The sequence below is a fragment of the Phyllobates terribilis genome, unplaced genomic scaffold (genome assembly GCF_046119375.1).
Source record: "Phyllobates terribilis strain yellow unplaced genomic scaffold, ASM4611937v1 Scaffold_5__5_contigs__length_657084704, whole genome shotgun sequence".
NCBI lineage: Eukaryota > Metazoa > Chordata > Amphibia > Anura > Dendrobatidae > Phyllobates > Phyllobates terribilis.
The window spans coordinates 620,002,996-620,027,326 of record NW_027362765.1 but is presented as its reverse complement, the minus strand read 5'-3'; the positions used below and the strand labels follow the sequence as shown (position 1 = coordinate 620,027,326).

Below are 24,331 nucleotides of genomic sequence, written 5' to 3'. Positions count from 1 at the left end.
TGGTCGTCGTTTCATACTACAGATGGACAATGACCCAAAACATAAAGCCAAAGCAACCAAGGAGTTTATTAAAGCAAAGAAGTGGAATATTCTTGAATGGCCAAGTCAGTCACCTGAACTCAACCCAATTGAGCATGCATTTCACTGGTTAAAGACTAAACTTCAGACAGAAAGGCCCACAAACAAACAGCAACTGAAAACCACCGGAGTGAAGGCCTGGCAGAGCATCAAAAAGGAGGAAACACAGCGTCTGGTGATGTCCATGAGTTCAAGACTTCAGGCAGTCATTGCCAACAAAGGGTTTTCAACCAAGTACTAGAAATGAACATTTTATTTACAATTATTTAATCTGTCCAATTACTTTTGGTCCCTTTAAAAACAGGGTGGCACATGTTAAGGAGCTGAAACTCCTAAACCCTTCATCCAATTTTAATGTGGATACCCTCAAATGAAAGCTGAAAGTCTGAACTTCAACTGCATCTGAATTGTTTTGTTTAAAATTCATTGTGGTAATGTCTAGAACTAAAATTAGAAAAAATGTTGTCTCTGTCCAAATATATATATGGACCTAACTGTATGTAACTATATTCCGCAAAAGCATTAAAAAAAAATCTAAATGTTTAAACCTTTTCTGCTGTTTAGTAGATTTACTCTTTCAGAGCACTAGATGCTGTGCATTAGATGAAATTAAAGGGGGTGACCACTGCTGGACAACCTCTTAAAGGGAAACTGTCACCCCCTGGGACTTTTCAGACCTCTAATATGGGCATACAGGTGATAGAAATGTAAATCTATACATACCTGTATGCCTCATATTAGAGGTCTGGTTGGTTTGAAATGTCTTTTTATTCAATCTGTTTACTGATCCTTGGGGGACGGGAAGAAATCCCCGCCTACTTTATGAATTACAATGTCCCCCACACCCACTCCCTTGCCCTGTGACATGCAGTCTCGTCTTCCAAGTCCCGCTCCTGCTCACATCACCTTTAACACAAGGCGCACTTTTTTTTTCTCCTAGCTATGTGACTCCCTGGCGTCTGCTCACAAGATCACTGCTGGAAACATAACCGGGAGAAAAAAGTGTGACTCGTGTTAAAGGGAATCTGTGGCCCCCCCGGGTGATATCATACCACTACTATGGCCATACAGGTTATAGAAAAGTAAGGCTATGTGCCCACGATGCAGAAATGCATGCGGATTTTACATGCGTTTTTCCCGCCAGGTAGAAGCGTTTGTCAAGCGTTTTTGCATGCATTTCTACATGCGGGTTATTAAGCGCTTTTCAAAGCAATTTTAGCATCACTTGGAAAGTGCTTGACAACTTGGTCACACTATATAAATCCATGCAACCGGCATATATAGTGTGACCAAGTAATAGTTAAAAAGGAAAATAAAAATAAATGAATAAAATAAGAATGGTGAAAAGTAAAAAATAAAGATTGTACTTGCCTTCCGATGGCCCGTGGTCTTCTTCTCTGATGTGTCCAGTTTCCCCTGTGTCTCGTGGTGGTGTGAAGGACCTGCGATGACGTCATTGAGTCATGTGACAGGTCACGCGACCGCCGACGTCAGTGGTCGCGTGACCTGTCTCATGACTCAATTACGTCATGTCAGGTCCTCACACCACCGCGAGCCGCCCAACACACCGCACGCATCGCTGAGGAGACCGGGAGGACATCAGAAGGTAAGTATAATCTTTATTTTTTTATTTTAAATTCTTTTTTTTTACAGGTACCATTTTACAATTACGCTGCGTGTCCGCAAAATTAATGGACATGCTGCGTATTTTTCCGCATTGATAATCCGCAGCGGAAATTTCCGCACAGCACATGCGGATTATCATTGGGGATCATGGGGCACATATTACCAAGCGTTTTTTAAGCGTTTTCGCTGCGGAAATTCCACGGCAAAAGCTCTTGAAAAACGCATAGTGGGCACACAGCCTTAATCTATACATACCTGCATGGCCCATAGCTGAGGTCTGATTGCAGAGAAAAGCACTTTAATTAATTATTTTTTCCACAGGCTTGAAGCAAACCCCGCTTATGTGCTTATTATTCCCCTAAATCCCCGCCTCTCTGCTTAATTGTCATATCCCCCCACTCCCCTGCATGTCACAGGACCCTGTGTGGTGCACTGTGCTCCCTGACTTCCGGGCATGCGCAGAGGGCCGCTCACATAGAGCGCGCTTTGCTTCATCCCGGCCTCGACTCTCCGTGCACTGTGCTGCAGGGTTCTATTGCGCAGGCGCCGGGAGTCACCGTCACTTTCCGGCACCTGCGCAATAGAAACCTGCAGCGCAGAGCACAGGTAGACAGGCCTGGATGAAGCAAAGCGCGCTCTATGTGAGCGGCCCTCTGCGCATGCCCGGAAGTCAGGGAGCACAGTGCACGTCACAGGGTCTGTCACAGGGCCCTGTGACGTGCAGGGGAGGGGGGATATGATAATTAAGCAGAGAGGCGGGGATTTGGGGGAATAATAAGCACACAGGCGGGGATTGCTAGGCGTCTCCCGGACACCAAGCCTATGGAAAAAAGAATTGATTAAAGTCCTTTATGCCCAGAGGTCTGATATCGCCCAGGGGGGTGACACATTCCCTTTAAAGGTGAGGTGAGCGTGCGCGGGACCTGGAAGATGAGACTGCACGTCACATGCAGGGGAGTGGGGTTGGGTAACATTGTAATTCACAAAGTAGGCGGGGATTTCTTCACCCCAAGCATCAGTATACGGATTGAATAAAAAGACATTTTAAATCAACTAGACCTCTACTCTGGGCCATAGCGGTAGGTATACATTTACATTTCTATCACCTGTATGCCAATATTAGAGGTCAGATAAGGGCCAGGGGGTGACAGATTCCCTTTAATAATGGACCAAGTTGCTATCTAAATTAATAATGGTGAAAAAAAGCAATATGATGTTGCTCTTCTGTTTTTAGCCTTCTGTTCCCCGCTTGTCTCTTAACATACAAATATCCCATAATTGCTGCCGTGGTCATGTGACATTTGTTCATGCCAGGAGATGGGCAGAGTACACAGGGCTGAGGGCAGAGGTGCAACGCCGACAGATTGGTAAATCCAACATGGTAAGCTAAACCTCCGACTCCACAGCACGGCCTCACTACTGAGCGTGTACATAAAGTGCAGCACAGATTCATCTCACCTAATCAGAGACCCTTACATCAGGAACAGAACAGACATTTATAGGACATTTCATAACTTTCCCAAATTCTTAGGAAAACATTTACAGCACATCCTGCATTATACTACTGTACCCAATTTATTATATATTTTCAGAGTCGGTCCATTTTATACCGACTCCACCTAAATGGAGACCGACTCCACAGCCCTGGTTACATTTATTAAATCAGTAAGGTGACTGAGGTTGAGACGTCAGTGGAGTAGCTGTATAGAGCTACTATATATGCATATGTGCTAATCAAACTGCCCTGCAGTTACGCAATGTGGCACTTAGCAGTGGTATTTTTGTGCCAGACATCCATATAACTGATTTGTGAGCTACAGTGTATAGTTTGATGGATAGATATATTTGTGTGTGTATGTATGTAAATTAACACATGTGGAATTATATACTTAACAAAAAAGTGTGAAACAACTGAAAATATGTCTTATATTCTAGGTTCTTCAAAGTAGCCACCTTTTGCTTTGATGACTGCTTTGCACACTCTTGGCATTCTCTTGATGAGCTTCAAGAGGTAGTCACCGGAAATGGTCTTCCAACAATCTTGAAGGAGTTCCCAGAGATGCTTAGCACTTGTTGGCCCTTTTGCCTTCACTCTGCGGTCCAGCTCACCCCAAACCATCTCGATTGGGTTCAGGTCTGGTGAATGTGGAGGCCAGGTCATCTGGCGTAGCACCCCATCACTCTCCTTCTTGGTCAAATAGCCCTTACACAGCCTGGAGGTGTGTTTGGGGTCATTGTCCTGTTGACAAAATAAATGATTGTCCAACTAAATGCAAACCGGATGGAATAGCATGCCGCTGCAAGATGCTGTGGTAGCCATGCTGGTTCAGTATGCCTTCAATTTTGAATAAATCCCCAACAGTGTCACCAGCAAAGCACCCCCACACCATCACACCACCTCCATGCTTCACGGTGGGAACCAGGCATGTAGAGTCCATTCGTTCACCTTTTCTGCGTCGCACAAAGACACGGTGGTTGGAACCAAAGATCTCAAATTTGGACTCCTCAGACCAAGCACAGATTTCCACTGGTCTAATGTCCATTCCTTGTGTTCTTTAGCCCAAACAAGTCTCTTCTGCTTGTTGCCTGTCCTTAGCAGTGGTTTCCTAGCAGCTATTTTACTATGAAGGCCTGCTGCACAAAGTCTCCTCTTAACAGTTGTTGAAGAGATGTATCTGCTGCTAGAACTCTGTGTGGCATTGACCTGGTCTCTAATCTGAGCTGCTGTTAACATGCGATTTCTGAGGCTGGTGACTCAGATAAACTGATCCTCAGAAGCAGAGGTGACTCTTGGTCTTCCTTTACTGGGGCAGTCCTCATGTGAGCCAGTTTCTTTGTAGCGCTTGATGGTTTTTGCAACTGCACTTGGGGACACTTTCAAAGTTTTCCCAATTTTTCGCACTGACTGACCTTCATTTCTTAAAGTAATGATGGCCACTCGTTTTTCTTCGCTGCTTTTTTCTTGCCATAATACAAATTCTAATAGTCTATTCAGTAGGACTATCAGCTGTGTATCCACCAGACTTCTGCACAACACAACTGATGGTCCCAACCCCATTAATAAGGCAAGAAATCCCACTTATTAAACCTGACAGGGCACACCTGTGAATTGAAAACCATTTCCGGTGACTACCTCTTGAAGCTCATCAAGAGAATGCCAAGAGTGTGCAAAGCAGTCATCATAGCAAAAGGTGGCTACTTTGAAGAACCTAGAATATAGGACATATTTTCAGTTGTTTCACACTTTTTTGTTAAGTATATAATTCCACATGTGTTAATTCATAGTTTTGATGCCTTCAGTGTGAATGTACAATTTTCATAGTTATGAAAATACATAAAAATCATTAAATGAGAAGGTGTGTCCAAACGTTTGGTCTGTACTGTATATATAATATATGTATGTGTGTATGTGTATATATATATATATATCTATATCTCTATCCATATGTATATTTGTCACAGGGCCCTGTGATGTGCAGGGGAGGGGGGGATATGATAACTAAACAGAGGCGGGGATTTAGGGGAATAATAAGCACATAGGCAGGGATTTCTTGACATTCTACAGGAATGGGGAAGGAGACAGTAGGTTGGGGGTGGTTGCAGTAGCTTTGGTGTTGAGGTTGCAGCAAGCAAGGTCATGGCAGGCTGTAAGCTTGTTTGAAGAGATGGGTTTTCAGGTTCCGTCTGAAGGATCCAAATGTGGAGGCTAATCAGACGTGTTGAGGCACAGAATTCCATAGGATGGGGAGAAATCTTGGAGGCGATTGGGTGAGGAACGAATTAGTGTGTAGGAGAGGAGGTGGCCTTTGGAGGACTGGAGATTACTTGAGGAAATATATCGGGAGATTAGTTCAGAGATGTACAGAGAGGAAAGGTTATGGATGGCTTTGTAGGTCAGTGTTTGTAGTTTCAACTGGATATTCTGCGCAATTGGGGGCCAGTGAAGAGATTTGCAAAGGGGGGTAGCGGAGGAGTAGCGATGCGAGAGATGAACCAGTCACGCAGCAGAGTTGAGGATGGACTGGAGGGGTGTGAGAGTGGTAGCAGGTAGGCCACAGAGGAGCATGCTGTTGTTGTCGAGGCGGGAGATGATGAGGGCATGCACAACCAGTTTAGTAGATGGAGGGATTCTGGAAATTTTTGAGCTGCAGGCAACAAGAGGTGGCGAGAGCTTGGATATGGGGTTTGAAGGACGGGGAAGATTCAAGGGTTACTCCGAGGCAGCGGATTGCCGGTACTGGGGAAAGTGTGGCGTCATTTATTGTGATAGAAATATCAGGTGGGGAAGATACGCAAGATGGGGGAAAGATGAGTTCAGTTTTGTCCACATTGAGCTTTAGGAAGCAAGAGGAGAAAAGGAGGATATGGCTGATAGACATGCTGGAATTCTGGACAGCAGAGCGGTGACATCTGTGCCAGAGAGGTAGATCTGGGTGTCATCAGCGTACAAATGGTATTGGAAGCAGTGAGATTTTGAGCTGTCCCAGGCCAAGGGTATAGATTGAGAAGCGTAGTGGTCCTAGGACAGAGCCTTGAGAGACTCCCAGAGTGGGGGCGGGATGAGGAGGTAGCGTGGGAGATGCTAAATGTGCGGTTAAAAAGGTATGAGGAGATCCAAGATAGGGCAAATTTTTGATGCCAAAGGAAGAGAGGATCTGTAGTAGGACTGGCAGTGGTCTACTGTGTCAAAGGCTGAGGACAGGTCAAGAAGGAGAACAGAATTGTCAGCTTTGGCTGTAAGTAATTAGTAATTTTGGTAAGGGCAGTTTCTGTGGAATGGTGTGGGTGGAAGCCAGATTGTTAGTTGTCGAAGAGGGTTAGATGAGAAGTGAGAGGAAAGTTCAGCGTGAACGTGTTGCACAAGGCTTTTGGAGGCAAATGGGAGCAACGATATAGGGCGGTAGCTAGACAAGGCGGTTGGGTCGAGGGATGGCTTTTTGAGGATGGGCATGATTGTGGAATGCATGAAGGCAGCGGGGAAGGTACCAGAAGTTAGTGATTGGCTGAAGAGATGGGTAAGGGATGGGATGAGTGTGGGGAATGAGTGTCGAGGGCGACCGAGTCAATAGCTGATGTGAGAATGGCATTGTAGAAAGCAGTGGCGTTGACGGTGTCGTGGAGTGAGGATATGGATATCAGTGGTAGAATAGAGTCAGAGAGTGTACGAGTGTCTAGATGTGCAAGGTTTCTGCGGGGGTGTGCTAGTTGCTGGGCATGGGTGGCAGGTGAGGAGAACTGGGATGAGAGAGTATATGGTGGTCAGATAAGGGTAAGGGGGAGGTTTTGAGGTTAGATCGGGAGCAGAGTCGGATGAAGGTGAGGTCTAGTGTGTGTCCGTCTGTGTGGGTAGCTCAGGAGGACGAAGTCCAAAGGATGAAGTAAGCGACAGGAGTTTAGATGCTGTTGACTGGCGAATGTCAGTGGGGATGTTGAAATCACCCATGTTGATTGTGGGAATGTCAGCAGAGAGAAAGTAAAGAAGCCAAGAGGAGAATTGGTCAATAAAGGCAGTGACCGGGCTCTCAGGTCGGTATGACAGCCACTTGGAGGGAGAGTAGATGCGGACAGAGTGGACTTCAAAAGAAGGGAGGGTAGAGGTGGGATAGGGATAAAGGTGTAGTTGGTAGAAGGGAAAAGACCTACTCTTCCACCATGTCTGTTACCAGGGCGAGGAGTGTGGGTGAAGTGGAGCCCACTATAACACAGCGCAGCAGGGGAGACAGTGTTGGCGTGTGTCAACCATGTCTCTGTGATGCCCAGGAAGGAGAGATGGGCCTCTCTGAGAGGTAAAGAGGTCGTGGACAAAATAGAGCTTGTTGCAGACAGAGTGGGCGTTCCAAAGTGCTCCAGAGAGAGGGAGCAGGGGGGTGGGCGTTAGGGGCACGGGTTTTATTTGGGAGAGGTTGCGGTAGTTTGCAGTTGGTTGGAAGCGATAGGAGGAGGAATTGGTGGGAGTTGTGAATTATGGGGCTCCAGGATTGGGAGAAGGAGAGTGTCCGGCTTGTTTTATGTTTATAGATAGATCTGAGGTTGAGGAGCAGGTGTGCAGATGAGGTCAGGTGAGGGGGTAAGCGGGAAGGAGAGATTATTATTTGGTTAGAGAGTGCTGGGGTTTGGGGGATAGCGAAGGAGAGTAAGGATTAGTGGTGCAAAGACAGCAAGGGCGTATGTAAGCATAATGAAGGTTTAAGTGTGAATGAGAGAGAGAAACTAAGCACAATTAGTAAATAGTTACTCCTACCTTCTGGCCTATTTCCGGCTTATTTCAGATTAAGACCCTTAAGCACGACCCTTCAGAGCCAGACCCATCTTTATCTAGAAGTTTCATCTCTACCCAATGTGGGTTTGCGTTTTTTTTTTATTTATTGGGATTCGCCCTTTTATGATTCAGAATAAGATGTTTAGATTTTTTCCAACCGCTTCAATTAAGTGCTTATGACCTGCTATTAAAGGGAATCTGACATCTGATACTTGCTGCCCAATCTGAGGGTGGCATGATTCAGGCAGTGGCTGAGATCAGTTAGTGGATTGGGCATGAAGTGTCAGATGTCAGGTTCACTGTAAAGCGCTTGCACGTACTGTGTGTGTTCGGCTACTGCTGCTAGACTGCATTTGTGGCCGGTTCCTTTGGCAATAAGCTGTAAACAATAAAAAAAGAAAATTTTTAAGTAACCTGTCGCCATGAAAATGCAGTCCTATCTGCAGGCATCATGTTATTGAGGAGGAGGAGGAACAGATTAGATTGATATATAGTTTTGTGGAAAAAAAAAAATTCAGTATAAGCTGTTTTCATCACCTAAATCTGTTCTTTCTGAGACTTTCAGTCCAGTGGGCAGTCCTGTCAATGATTGACATCTATCACTGTAAGTACACTTGTACAGAGAAAGTTGTCAATCACTGATAGGACCGCCAACTGGACAGAAAATCTCAAAAGGCAGAGGTTTGTGATGAAAATACGGGTTATACGGACCTTTTTTTCAGTAAACTATAGATCAATCTAATTTGATTTTCCTTCTCAATAACATGATGCCTGCAGATAGGACTGCATTTTCATGGTGACAGGTTCCCTTTAATATCAGGAGAACAGATGCAAATTTTAATGAAAAGTAACTGCAACAGTGATTATGTATTTTATCAAATGCAACATATGTAATATTTTATGTAAGATTCACTTCTACGTCATTAAAAACACATGCAATAGAACATCTAAATAGGTTTTGTGATACTAACACACAAGGTTTCCAATCCAGTTAAAATGTATTACTTTTATACTGCAGTTAAAAGGATTGTTCACCACTCGGGGAAACCCCCTCCTCAATCCCTATGTTTTCCCCTTGTAAAATAATACATATACTCACCTCTGTTGCCGGTGCTGTTCCCGAGGTGTCGACACGGGGTCTCCCAGGGCTCGCATAACATTGTCATACGATCCTTGCGGCCAATCAGCGCTTGCTTCACTCTGCCCTATGGGTGTTATTTTACTGGGCCAAACAAGGATTGAGATGGGGTTGTCCAAGTAGTGGACAACCCATTTAAAGACGGCGTCTGTCTGAAAATGCAGTACCTTATATGCATGTACTTTGTGGAGTTTTAAAATCTTCTAATAAAAATTGTGACCTGCAGGTTAAAACTTATTTCAAGATTTGTCAATGAAATGGAAAGCCCTCTAGGGTATTATTATAGACTGCAAATAATGTTTTTGTACATATTTCTAGCAATATGATTTCTTTTCAGTTACATCGCCTGATACCAGTGTGTCAATATTTAGCTGGCAAGTTAATACGTATGGACAAAATAAGCCTTCAATTTACATGGGAGTGTTTGATATAAATCGTTGGTATCAAGCACAGATGCCGGATTCTTTAAGGTAAGATTTTTTTTTTGTGGGAGAGGAGAGTAATGGCATTCCTTTCATTGTATACTCCAATTATTTTCTTTCTCTCACAGGCCTGGTCAGTTTCTTAGAAACTGTTCATATGTTGCATTTTGGTCTCTTGAAGCCTTGACAAACATGACTGATGACACCATCTTTGATGTTCTTGTACATGAACGTAGTTTGAGTAGAGGTGTTCCACCTGCATATCCACCACCAGAACAGTTCTACTTTCCAAGCACCTATAATTTTGGTAATGATTATTTTTAATTATTATTGATGGCCTTGAATAGTAAATTAATTTATATATATTTTTTCCTATATAAATTAGACCTATTTTAATATAATAATGTTTATGTACCCCTCCTGCTACAGTTTGACCCTGTGATAGTACTTGCTCTGGCATTATTACGGCACCCTGATTTTGTGCCATTATTAGTCATTGTTCGCTTCTGGGATTTGAACTGAAAGCTGTCTAGAAGCCAGTGCAGTAGCCATTGAGCTATACACTGAATAAATCTAGGCGTTCTATTAGGTTATATGATTTTCAGTGCAAACCAGTCTGCAACTCATTGGGACTTTCACACATACCTCCTCCAAGCCAAATATAAATGATGTGTGACTTTGATATGTGATTCTGATATCTGACTTTCTTCAAACATCAGAATCACAGTGACTTTTAGACACCTCGGGTATTTTCATGGTTGATCTCATAAGCCAAGAAAAACTTCTTTCATCAATTGAGTGAATAGCTCAATGGTAAGTGCACTGGCTTCTGGACAAAGTTTTGGGTTCAAGTCCCAGCGAATAGTGACTTTTTTTTTATCACATGTCAGTCAGTTCTCAGACAAGGTATTTAGCCTCAAACTGGCATAATTCTGATGTTTGACTTTGATGTCTGATCATGTCCTAAAATGGACACTGTAAGTTGATTCCCTGTCATAAACAGGTACAGTGTTCCACCTCACCCATCTCCTCCTCACCCTTTCAGCAGCAATAATGTGCCATCTGTCCATTCCACATCTCATCCCTATATATCACCAAGAACAAATGCCACTTCTCCATCCCACCTGTCATCAGGAATGATGCACCCCTTGTCTGTCCCTCTCCCGTCCTCACCTGTGATCAGTAGGAATGATGTGCCATCTCTCCATCCCACGCCTTATTAGCAGGACACACAGTGCATTGTGAAAGTATTTGGCCCCCTTGAACTTTTCTACCTTTTGCCACATTTCTGGCTTCAAACATGAAGATATAAAATTCTAATTTTTTGGGGAAGAACCAACAACCAGTGGAACACAATCATGAAGTGGAACGAAATTTCTTGGATATTTTAAACTTTTTAAAAAAATTAAAAACTAATTTAGGTTTAATGAGTTTTCTGACGATATTTTTTTTGTTTTCTGTCATATTGAAGATGCTACTTGCTTGTTGAATTCCGGAGTTATCCACATCACATGCACTGGCTTTCATAAAGAGGTAAAAGAACAATTAAATCTTTCCTATCTAAAATTGACAAATTTGCTTGAGATTTTTATTTATTGAAAATTATAATTTTTTTCTTTAAAAGGAATCTGTCAGCATGTTTTTGCTATGTAAATTAAGGACAGCATGACGGGGATAAAGCACTAAACTCAATGGTGTCATATGTCCACGCTGTGTGGTGGTGTTACACTTTAATCACCTTGATTAACATTGCTGTGAGGATCCGGCAGGCCGGCAATCGTCCAACTCAGCCCCCTTCTGTGATAAGCACCTCACTGTCTGTAGAGAGCCTGGTGTGGGCAGGGGCAGCTTTCTCATCTCTGCTGCATTGCTAAACCTAAAAATTGTGTCCCTACTACTGCGCCCAGTAATCAAAGTGGTACATCGTTGGATTCAGGGTCTCTTTACCTACATCAGGCTGCTTAGAGGAGGTAGCAATAATCTGCTGAGAGATTCCCTTTGATAATTAAATCTTCTTGGAACAGTTTATATACAGTAGATGCACTTTGTTTTTGCAACACTTTTCACCTACTCAAATGAATGGGAAAAATAACGTTTTACATACATACATACGTACGTACGTACGTACGTACGTACGTACGTACATACACCATACATACATACATACACCATACATACTTACACCATACATACATACATGCATGCATACATACATACATACATACATACATACATACATACATACATACATACATACATACATACAACAAAATGCACGGTTGTACGGAGTGTTTTTTTTTCCAACGCTTTGTTTTGGGGCAGAAGCATTTGCAGCAAAAATGCAATGTCTGAACATTTATGTTTCTGCTTGTCAATGGAAATCATTAAAGTGAACCTGTCACAAGGTTTGTCCCATATAAGATATGGCCACCACCGTTCAGCCCTGATATACAGCATTCTATAATGCAGGGTATATGCCCCCAAGCCGGCCTGCAAGACAATAAAAAGATGTTTTATTATACTTCCCTGCGTGGCGGTCGAGTCTGGTCTGAGGGGTGTCGCCCGTCCTTGTCCAGCGTCGTTGTCCTCCTTGCTTTGTGTGGATGACTCGTCCTGTACGTCATCCACAGATTCTCCCGGCATCGTGCTCCTACACAGGCATACTTCTCTGTCCTGATGAGGGCAGAGTACAGTAGTGCAGTGCGCATGCGCCTGGGCTCTTTGACCTGTTCTGGCACATGCACTGCAGTACTTTGCTCTGCCCTCGACAGGGCAGAGAAGTAGGCGTGCACAGGAGCGCAATGGCAGGGGACTGTATAGATGACATACGGGACGCGTCATCCACGCAAAGCAAGGAGGAGGATGACATCGCAAGAAGGGAGGCACCGAACCAAGACGAGCGACACCCCTCCACAAATTTTCCAGTGATCAGGACCTCCTGATGTCGGGCTCGAGAGGATCGGGATTCTTCGCATTCCTCTTTCCTTTTGCCGTGGTCCGGAGGCCGACATCTTGCTGATCAAGGGGTCCCTCAGCCTGTCCGGTTGAGCCAATGCTCCCGAGGAAAACTGCTTCCCCCTCGGGGGGCTCTCAGTTCACGCTGCTCAAGCCCTGCGTGCAACTCCTATGCGTCCTGAAGATTGAATTTGCAGCACTTCCGGTTATAAAGGTAGCGACATGCAGACCTCTAGTGCCCGGTGAGCGTTCCACCGTGGAACGCACTGCTTCTTTTTTTTTTTTTTTTTTTTTTAAATGGTGCCAAATCCTAAATTTAAGGTGAAATGCCTTTTTGATGATTCTGATGGAAAACGGGTGTGATAATACTATTTAAGTATTGTTAGAGGGGAGCTGAGGTTACCAGTGCATCCAGAATGACCGCTATGGAAGGACAAACCACTGGTCGCTCTGATACACCTGCTGAACCACCAGTACAAGTCAGTTATCTGGGGATTACTCCCTTTCTGTTTCACTTACTGATTCCATCTGTCTTCTTTAGTATTTTTATTCTATGATCCCTTGTTCTTATAGGACAAGGTGATCCCTGAAAGATCTGTGATGCCTTTGGCCACTAAGAAAAGAGGGAAATGATTTTCCATCTGTAACACAAAGCTACCGGATACATATGGGAAACAATTATGCACTGACTGTATTGCCAAGGTGGTTAAGGAGGAACATTCCTCTTTTATGACTGATATAAGCACCATAATGTGGGAAGAATCTAGTTCTGAGGAGGAAGAATTGTCAGGTTACTCTGATCCTGAACAAGAGGAAAGAGAAGGATCTATCTCCGTTTCCCCAAAGGATAAAAATAAATCTTTTTTCCTGGGAAGATACTGATGTACTTCTATCAGCCGTGAGAAACACCATGAAAGTCGAGGACACTCACCAGCCCTCCCCGGTACAGGATAAAACGATCGAGGTTTGAGAAGCCGTATGAACAGAGTATTCCCCGTTAATAATCATATTAAAGCCATGATACTAGAGGAGTGGAAAGACATGAAAAATACACTAATTTATTCCCAGAAGTTTCAAATCACGTCTACCGTTTGAACCAGAGGCAATTAAAATTATGGAAACAAATCACTAAAATTGATATCCCGATATCCAGAGTAGAGAAGAAAGCATCCACCCTATTTGAGAACTCCTCATGTTTGAAAGACCCTATGGACAGGAAAGCAGACTGTCTTCTCAAAAAGACCTGGGAGACCTCTGCTACAATAATAAAAGCTTAAATAGCAGCTACCTCGGTAGCAAGGTACATGAATATATAGTTAAAGCAATCAGAAGGTCATCTGAGGAAGAAGACTTCCAGAGATGAGGTCCTAGAATCCATTTCATTACTAAAAATGGCAATGGGATTTATGGCTGACTCCTCAGCCGAGTCAGTTAGATTTGCCGCAAGGAATGGGGCACTTTCCACCATGGCTAGGCGAGCAATATGGCTAAAAACTTGGTCAGGTGATAGCCACTCCAATAACAAACTGTGTTCCATCCCCTTTTCTGGCCTTTGAGTATTCGATCCAGTTCTGGACGATATGGTATAAAAAGCCTCAGAGGAAAAAAAGGGGTTTCCAGAAGAAAAACCTAAAGTATCATCCTTTCTGAGGCCTCGTTCCTATCAAAGACCAGAATATACTGGGAAGATGGAGCTACCCGAAGGGAGGTAATAGAAGGAATATCTTTGCCAGTGCAGGAAATGGCACGTGTAGACAATGATGCGAAGAGAGTAGTTGGGAGAATCCAATACTTAAAGCATGGACAGAAGTATCCAACAATCCATGGATACTCCAATCAATTGCAGAGGGATGCAGAAGAGCTTTCGTAGGGAAGATTCCACCTATCTACGCAGTCCCCGCAGGTCTCCAGAAAGCTAATGACGGATGTGGAAAAATTGGTGGATTCAGAGTAGTAATACCAGTGCCAGAAGCAGAATGGCTTGTGGAATACTATTCAAACCTATTTTCAATAAAAAAAAAAAAACGGGGGGGGCGATTTATAAATATAAATTCTCTAAACATGTCAGTGGCATACAATAAATTCAAGATGGAGTCGATAAGATCATCTATTCCACTAATAAAACATGATGATGTGTACGATAGATCTATTATCATGTACCCATTCACCCTCACAGTCAAAAATATCTAAGATTTGCACTGAAAAAGGGGGAGAACATTCTGCATTATCAGTTCAGATGCCTCCTATTTGGTCTATCCTCAGCCCCACGTATCTTCACCAAACTAGTGGCAGAAGTTATGGCTTTCCTGAGAGAGCAGGGAGTATTAATTGTCCAGTATTTGGACGATTTCCTATTAATTGCAGAGTCACCCCAGCGACTAAAAGCCAGTATAAGGGTATGTGCACACGATGCAGAAATGCTCAGGATTTTTTCCTGAGCGTTTCTGCATCTCTCTGGCAGGAAAAAACGCATGCGGATTGTACATGCGGTTTCCTGCCAGGGACATGCGGAAATGAAGCGGTCTTCACTTTCATTTCCGCATGCGGGTTGACAAGCGCTTCCCAAGCGATTTTAGCATCACTTGGAAAGTGCTTGTCAACTTTACACTATATAAATCCATGCAACCGGCATGGATTTATATAGTGTGTGAATGTCAAAAAATAAAAAATAAATCTATACTTTACCCTCTGATGGCCCCCGGTGTCCTGCTTCATCGGTCCCGGCTGCCGGCAGTGAAGACTTTAGGACCTTCCGACGTCAGCGTCACGTGACCCGTCACATGACTCTGACGTCAGCGAAGGTCCTTCATTCAACCGCGAAGTGCCCGGGAAGCCAGCAGGACGCAGCGCGGGCCGTCAGAAGGTGAGAATATATATATTTTTTATTTTATTCTTTTTTTTTTTAATGGTACCTGGGTCTGGATGAGAGTCCTCTCATCCACACCCGGGTACCATCCGCACATTAGACCGCATGAAAAGCGCATCAACATATACAGTGATGCGGATTCCATGCGGTCTAATGCAAGTCAATGGCGGCAAAAGAGCAGCGTTTCCGCAAAATTAATTGACATGCTGCGGATTTTTGACCGCAGCGTTTACGCTGCGGAAAAATCCGCATCATGGGCACAGCACATGCGGATTTCCATTGGGGAACATTGCTGCCCTTCTACCATGCGTTTTTCATGCGTTTCCGCAACTGCAAAAACGCCGCGGAAACGCATGAAAAACGCATCGTGTGAACTCAGCCTAACTTCAACCGTCTTGATTATAAAAAAAAATCTGGGATGGATTGTAAACTGGAAGAAATCAGATCTTATACCAGGAAGAAGAAGAAACATCTTCCTAGGAATCCTCCTAGACTCAAAACTAAAAATATCCCTTTTACCAGTCATAAAAACAAACTTAGAGACAGAGTCCTCGCTTTCGGAAGGAAATCACAAATCTCCATCTGGGAAAGCATGAAAATTTTAGGATTAATGACAGCTTCTATACCCAGAGTTCAGTGGAGCCAATTCCACTCGAGACAACTACATCAGATTCTAACAACCTGAAACAGGAAGATGGACGGTCTAGACAAGAAAATAAGCTTGTCTGTGATAACCAGGAAGTCATTAACATGGTGGACTTCCAGGGCCAACCTACAGAAGGGGATTATGTGGAAGTTGTCTCCATTTGTAACAGTCACCACCGACGCAAGCAACAGTGGCTGGTGGGGTCCATATAAACGATCAGTACCTACAAGGTACCTGGTAGGGGCGAAACCTTCCCAGATCATCAAACCTCAACTCCAGGCAGTCTGGGAAACATTAAAAAGATGTCGGGCAGACCTAAAGAACCAATACATCAGAATCCTGTCAGACAATATCACAACAGTGGCCTTTCTCAGACATTAAGGGGAATCAAGACATCACCATCTGCAAGATTTAGCAGGAAAGATTTTTTAGTGGGTAGAAGAAACAGTACTATCAGTAAGTGCAATACACCTGAAGGGGTCTCAGAACTCCGTGACAGATTTCCTCAGTCGGGAAACAGTGCAACAGTCAGAATGGGAACTAAAGTGGGAAGAATTCCATCGCATAATACATCGATGGGATACTCAGTGGTATCTGTTCATCACAAGGAAAAACGCACAAACAGCCAAATTCTTCTTCCTCGATCCAAAAGACAGGCTAACAGGGGTAGATGCTTTGTCCCAGAAATGGGACATGGACTTGGCATATGCCTTTCCTCACTTGCTCTTAATTCCAGCAGTGCTAAGGAAGATACTGGAAGACCAAGCCAAGGTAATAGTAATATTACCCTTTTTGGCCCAGGAGAAGCTGGTTTCCTTTACTGAAAAAATGTCCCTAAAAGATCCAATCGTTCTTCCAGAGAGACTGGATCTGCTGATCCAGGGGCTGATATACCATCCCAACGTAAAGTTCCTCCAACCTGCATCCTGAGAGGCAGATCTTGAGATCTAAAGATCGTTCAGATTCCGTCAAATCAACTATGCAAAATAGTAGAAAGCCAGTAACATCAGCAATATACACGAAAATCTGTGGAAAAAATTGTGCACAGTATCAAGAAACTGACAGATTTCTAGTCCTAACATTCTAAATATACTAGAGATTCTACAGACTGGATTTCATAAAGGCCTAAGAGCTAGCACCCTAAAAGTGCAAATTGCAGCCTGTGGAGACACTGGGTCTTTCATGGGCATAATACTACTCAGACAACACAGGGTGAGAGTAAAACAGTGTGGCAATACTTTATTAAACCACCAATAACACCAAGGCGGATGGGAGAAATACAAGCATCGTCAACGATCCATACCTAAGGCTCTAGACGACTGCATTACCGTCAGGCTAGATCCAGCTTTTTTTTTTACCAAAAGTAGTAACTTTTCATATGAGCAAGGAAATAGTCTTACCCTCTTTTTGCCAAGGCCATAAAAATAATCAAGAACTGACTTCACTCCCTGGATGTCAGGAGAGTAGTCCTCCATTACTTGGAGACAACAAAGGACTGGCGAGTAGACCCTAACCTGTTCGTACAGTTTGCAGGCAAAAACCAGGGGAAAAAGACATCAAAAACAGTGCTGGCAAGGTGGGTTAGGTCAGTGAGAAGTCTGACCTGTTCGTCTGAAGGAAGATCCTCTCCGGATAACATCAGGGCCCATTTGGCTAAAGCAGTAGCCACTAGAGATGAGCGTTGTTCTACTCGAACTGTTCGCCAATCTCAAATTCGAGCTGTTTTGGGCGGTGTTCGAGTTGTTCGACGAACTCGAACGATTTGCAAAAAATTCGGCTGTTCGAGGTTATGTTCGATAACTGTTCGTGCACCAAAAGCTTGTCCTGCATGTCTGGCGCTATTTAGAGCACCAATCATGCAGGGATTGTCTGCCACTCATGGTGGTTGTGGCATTACAGTGATTGCCCAAATCGATGGGAACAGTGCCAACAGTGAAACATGAAAAGCCGGCAATTCAGCAGCGGCATACACCTGTACCCGACAATTTAGAACCGAAAGAATAGAGCTTCACACACAGATTAGATAGCTATAAACATGTCAGTCACATATATATGAAGTACAGTGACAGTGTTGATTACTGTACTTGTCATTTAGCGTAAAGGATTTATCAAAAAAAATAATAGTGTTTTCATGCACTGTCTCTTTAAAAAAGCCGGCCGGCAATTCAGCAGCGTTACCCGACAATTTATAACAGAAAGAATAGAGCTTCACACATAGATTAGATAGATAGAAACATGTCAGCCACATATATAAGAAGTACAGTGACAGTGTTGCTTACTGTACTTGTCATTTAGTGTAAAGGATTTATTTAAAAAAATATTAGTGTTTTCATGCACCGTCTCTTTAAGAAAGCCGGCCTGCAATTCAGCAGCGGTACCCGACAATTTATAACAGACAGAATAGAGCTTCACACATAGATTAGATAGATAGAAACATGTCAGTCACATATATATGAAGTACAGTGATAGTGTTGGTTACTGTACTTGTCATTTAGTATTAAAATAAAGGATTTATTATTAAAAAAATTGGCGTGGGGTTCCCCTTAATTTTAGGCTCTAGCGGAGGTTAAGCAGACGGCTGGGGCAGATGTTTGAAGCCTGGGAAGGGGGTAATACCCACGGAGCTTCCCAGGCTACTAATATCAGCCCCCAGCTGAATACATAGCCTTTACTAGCTATTAAAATGGGGGACCCCCCAAAAAAAATGACGTGGGGTCCCCCCTAATTTAATAGCTAGCAAAGGCTAGGCAGACAGCTGGGGGCTGATATTAATAGCCCAGGAAGGGAGCCATGAATATTGGCCCCCTCCCAGGCTAGAAACACCAGCCGTCAGCCGCCCCAGAAATGGCGCATTCATAGGATGCGCCAATTCTGGCACTTAGCCTCGCTCTTCCACGCTGCCCTGGTGCGGTGGCAGGGGGTAATAGGGTTGGGGTTGATGTCAGCTTATAATGCCAGCTGACATCAAGCCCAGGTTAGTAATGGAGAGGCGTCTATAAGACACCCCCATTACTAACCCCATAGTCAAAGTTAAAAAAACCACAAACACCCAGAATAAAGTCCTTTAATTGAAATAAAGACACAATCCTTTATTGTTCTAAATTAAACCATACTTACCATCACGCCCATTCCAGCTGAAGCCAACGATCTCCTGCAATAAAAGAAAAATAATAAAGCAACCTCATCCTTACCTTTCCATGGTTCCCACGACAGCTTCAGCTCTGCTACATCGAGATGACAGGCTGGACCGCAGCAGAACGCTGCCATCCAGCCTCTCATCCCGCAGACACTGAGAAGCGCAGGCTTGCTTGCGCTGCTCAGCGTCTCTCTGTGACGACATCCAGATGAGCCGAGTTCATGTCCAATGAACTCGGCTCACCTCATGCACGTCACTGACAGCGTGGGAAAATTCTCCTGCACTCAGCGCTTCAGCGTGAGAATTCTCCCACGCTGAAGCGCTGAGTGCAGGAGAATTCTCCCACGCTGTCAGTGACGTGCATAAGGTGAGCTCATGTCCAATGAACTCAGCTCACCTCCTGCACGTCACTGACAGCGTGGGAGAATTCTCCTGCACTCAGCGCTTCAGCGTGAGAATTCTCCCACGCTGAAGCGCTGAGTGCAGGAGAATTTTCCCACGCTGTCAGTGACGTGCATAAGGTGAGCTCATGTCCAATGAACTCAGCTCACCTCCTGCACGTCACTGACAGCGTGGGAGAATTATCCTGCACTCAGCGCTTCAGTGTGAGAATTCTCCCACGCTGAAGCGCTGAGTGCAGGAGAATTTTCCCACGCTGTCAGTGACGTGCATGAGGTGAGCCGAGTTCATTGGACATTAACTCGGCTCATCTGGATGCCCTCACAGAGAGACACTGTGGAGCGCAAGCAAGCCTGCGCTTCTCAGTGTCTGCGGGATGACAGGCTGGATGGCAGCGTTCTGCTGCGGTCCAGCCTGTCATCTCGATGTAGCAGAGCTGAAGCTGTCATGGGAACCATGGAAAGGTAAGGATGATGTTGCTTTATTATTTTTCTTTTATTTCAGGAGATTGTTGGCTTCAGCTGGAATGGGCGTGATGGTAAGTATGGTTTAATTTAGAACAATAAAGAATTGTGTGTTTATTTCAATTAAAGGACTTTATTCTGGGTGTTGTGTTTTTTTTAAATACTTTACTAGAAATTCATGGTGGTCATGTCTAATATTGGCGTGACCCCATGAATTTCGGGCTTAGGGCCAGCTGATAATGCCAAGCTGGCCCTAACCCCTTTATTACCCAGTGAGCCACCGCATCAGGGCCCTGGATGAGTTGGGTACAGCGCCAGAAGATGGCGCTTCTATGAACGCGCCATTTTCCGGGGTGGCTGCGGACTGCAATTTGCAGCGGGGGTGGCCCAGAAAGCTTGGGCCTCCCTGCGCTGCGGATTCCAGCCCCCAGCTGCCTAGTTGTACCTGGCTGGACACAAAAACAGGGCGAAGCCCCACGTCAATTTTCTTTAAATTATTTCATGAAATAATTAAGAAAAAAAGGGCTTCCCTATATTGTTGTGTCCGGCCAGGTACAAATAGGCAGCTGGTGGTTGGGGGCAGCCCGTTCCTGCCTGCTGTACCTGGCTGGACACAAATATAGTGCGAAGCCCCACGTCAATTTTTTTTTAATTATTTCAGGAAATTCATGAAATAATTAAAAAAAATTGATGTGGGGCTTCGCCCTATATTTGTGTCCAGCCAGGTACAGCAGGCAGGAACGGGCTGCCCCCAACCACCAGCTGCCTATTTGTACCTGGCCGGACACAACAATATAGGGAAGCCCTTTTTTTCTTAATTATTTCATGAATTTCATGAAATAATTAAAAAAAATTGAAGTGGGGCTTCGCACTATATTTGTGTCCAGCCAGGTACAGCAGGCAGGAACGGGCTGCCCCCAACCACCAGCTGCCTATTTGTACCTGGCCGGACACAACAATATAGGGAAGCCCTTTTTTTCTTAATTATTTCATGAATTTCATGAAATAATTAAAAAAAAAGTACGTGGGGCTTCGCCCTATTTTTGTGTCCAGCCAGGTACAACTAGGCAGCTGGGGGCTGGAATCTGCAGCGCAGGGAGGCCCAAGCTTTCTGGGCCCCCCCCGCTACAAATTGCAGTCCGCAGCCACCCCGGAAAATGGCGCGTTCATAGAAGCGCCATCTTCTGGCGCTGTACCCAACTCATCCAGGGCCCTGGTGCGGTGGCTCACTGGGTAATAAAGGGGTTAGGGCCAGCTTGGTATTATCAGCTGGCCCCAAGCCCAAAATTCATGGGGTCACGCCAGTATTAGACATGACCGCCATGAATTTCTAGTAAAGTATTTAAAAAAAACACAACACCCAGAATAAAGTCCTTTAATTGAAATAAAGACACAATTCTTTATTGTTCTAAATTAAACCATACTTACCATCACACCCATTCCAGCTGAAGCCAACGATCTCCTGCAATAAAAGAAAAATAATAAACCAACCTCATCCTTACCTTTCCATGGTTCCCACGACAGCTTCAGCTCTGCTACATCGAGATGACTGGCTGGACCGCAGCAGAACGCTGCCATCCAGTCTGTCATCCCGCAGACACTGAGAAGCGCAGGCATGCTTGCGCTCCTCACTGTCTCGCTGTGACGGCATCCAGATGAGCCGAGGTCATGTCCAATGAACTCGGCTCACCTCATGCACGTCACTGACAGCGTGGGAAAATTCTCACGCTGAAGTGCTGAGTGCAGGAGAATTCTCCCACGCTGTCAGTGATGTGCATGAGGTGAGCTCATGTCCAATAAACTCAGCTCACCTCCTGCACGTCACTGACAGCGTGGGAAAATTCTCCTGCAATCAGCGCTTCAGCGTGAGAATTTTCCCACGCTGTCAGTGACGTGCATGAGGTGAGCCGAGTTCATTGGACATGAACTCGGCTCATCTGGATGTCGTCACAGAGAGACGCTGAGCAGCGCAAGCAAGCCTGCGCTTCTCAGTGTCTGCTGGATGACAGGCTGGATGGCGGCGTTCTGCTGCGGTCCAGCCTGTCATCTCGATGTAGCAGAGCTGAAGCTGTCCTGGGAACCATGGAAAGGTAAGGATGAGGTTGCTTTATTATTTTTCTTTTATTGCAGGAGATCGTTGGCTTCAGCTGGAATGGGCGTGATGGTAAGTATGGTTTAATTTAGAACAATAAAGGATTGTGTCTTTATTTCAATTAAAGGACTTTATTCTGGGTGTTTGTGTTTTTTTTAACTTTGACTATGGGGTTAGTAATGGGGGTGTCTTATAGACGCCTCTCCATTACTAACCTGGGCTTGATGTCAGCTGGCATTATAAGCTGACATCAACCCCAACCCTATTACCCCCTGCCACCGCACCAGGGCAGCGTGGAAGAGCGAGGCTAAGTGCCAGAATTGGCGCATCCTATGAATGCGCCATTTCTGGGGCGGCTGACGGCTGGTGTTTCTAGCCTGGGAGGGGGCCAATATTCATGGCACCCTTCCTGGGCTATTAATATCAGCCCCCAGCTGTCTGCCTAGCCTTTGCTAGCTATTACATTAGGGGGGACCCCACGTCATTTTTTTGGGGGGTCCCCCATTTTAATAGCTAGTAAAGGCTATGTATTCAGCTGGGGGCTGATATTAGTAGCCTGGGAAGCTCCGTGGGTATTACCCCCTTCCCAGGCTTCAAACATCTGCCCCAGCCGTCTGCTTAACCTCCGCTAGAGCCTAAAATTAAGGGGAACCCCACGCCAATTTTTTTAATAATAAATCCTTTATTTTAATACTAAATGACAAGTACAGTAACCAACACTATCACTGTACTTCATATATATGTGACTGACATGTTTCTATATATCTAATCTATGTGTGATGCTCTATCTTTCTGTTCTAAATTGTCGGGTACCGCTGCTGAATTGCCGGCCGGCTTTTTTAAAGAGACAGTGCATGAAAACACTATTATTTTTTTAAATAAATCCTTTACACTAAATGACAAGTACAGTAAGCAACACTGTCACTGTACTTATTATATATGTGACTGACATGTTTCTATCTATCTAATCTATGTGTGAAGCTCTATTCTTTCTGTTCTAAATTGTCGGGTACTGATGCTGAATTGCCGGCCGGCTTTTTTAAAGAGACGGTGCATGAAAACACTAATATTTTTTTTAATAAATCCTTTACGCTAAATGACAAGTACAGTAAGCAACACTGTCACTGTGCTTCTTATATGTGTGACTGACCTGTTTCTATCTATCTAATCTATGTGTGATGCTCTATTCCTTCTTGTCTAAATTGTCGGGTACCGGTGTATGCCGCTGCTGAATTTGCCGGCCGGCTTTTTTAAAGAGAGTGTCTTCTGAGCAGTTTGTCAGCTTTTGGACACCTTTGCAGGTGTTTTCTATGTGTTTCTATGTGTTTTTGTTTGCCTGCCATTGGTTTTAACTGTGTTCGACGGTGTTCTAAGGTGTTCGACGAACAGTTCGACGAACAGTTCCTCGAACATCCCGGTGTTGGACGAACCGAACCCGAACACTACGGGGGTGGCTCAACACTAGTAGCCACATCACGGGCAGAACGAGCAGGGGCCTCGGTGGACCAGATTTGCAGAGCTGCAACATGGACAAGCCTGAACATCTTTTGCAGACACTATAAACTGGACATTCTATCAGGCCAAAAAATGGCCTTCAGAAGAAAGTCCTCAAAGTAGTAGTCCCACCCTGAATGTATACTCTGGTATTCTCCTGATGGTGATGTCAGGAGGGACATTCTGGAAAGTAGGCATTAGTCCACCGGTAATAGGTTTTCCAGGAGTCCATCATGACAGCACCTATTACATTCCCTCCCTAACATTCCAGTCTGCGTCTGTGAAGGTAACATAGATAGAAGGAAACTAAATAAAATAGAGTGCGTCCGTCATGGTGTGGTACTTGGAAATTACTGGGGTTTGGGTGGAGGGAGAGCCTTTTATCCTCTTGTGTGTTCCTGTCCCTATCAAGGATACGAAGGACGACCTCCTGATAGGTTTTCCAGGAGTCCATCATGACAACACTATTACCGGTAGGACTAATGCCTACTTGTCTTGCAGGCTGAGTTAGGGGCATGTATACAGCATTGTTATACTGCTGTATATCAGGGCTGGAAGGTGGTGGTCTTACCTCATATGGTAAAAACCTGTTGACAGGGTCCCTATAATGAGTAACTAAACCTTCACTCTAAGTCTGGTGTAAAAAGCCTTGAAAAGTCGCAACATTTTTGTACAACACGAGGCTGCTCAAAAATTTAGCAACTTTTGTCATTTTCACACCCAAATCTACCAGCTACAAAAGGTTGGAGAGACGGA

General features: G+C 44.5%; 1 protein-coding gene across 1 annotated transcript in view; it reads left to right on the top strand.

Moving 5' to 3' along the window:
- Positions 1–24,331, top strand: part of LOC141273769 (protein ELYS-like) — a 116,061-nt gene that overhangs the window by 19,990 nt on the left and 71,740 nt on the right. Inside the window, exons 9-11 of the mRNA XM_073686106.1 lie at positions 9,439–9,571; positions 9,652–9,830; positions 10,995–11,056. Of these exons, the coding sequence (XP_073542207.1) occupies positions 9,439–9,571; positions 9,652–9,830; positions 10,995–11,056 (374 nt within the window). The remainder of the gene's footprint in view (positions 1–9,438; positions 9,572–9,651; positions 9,831–10,994; positions 11,057–24,331) is intronic.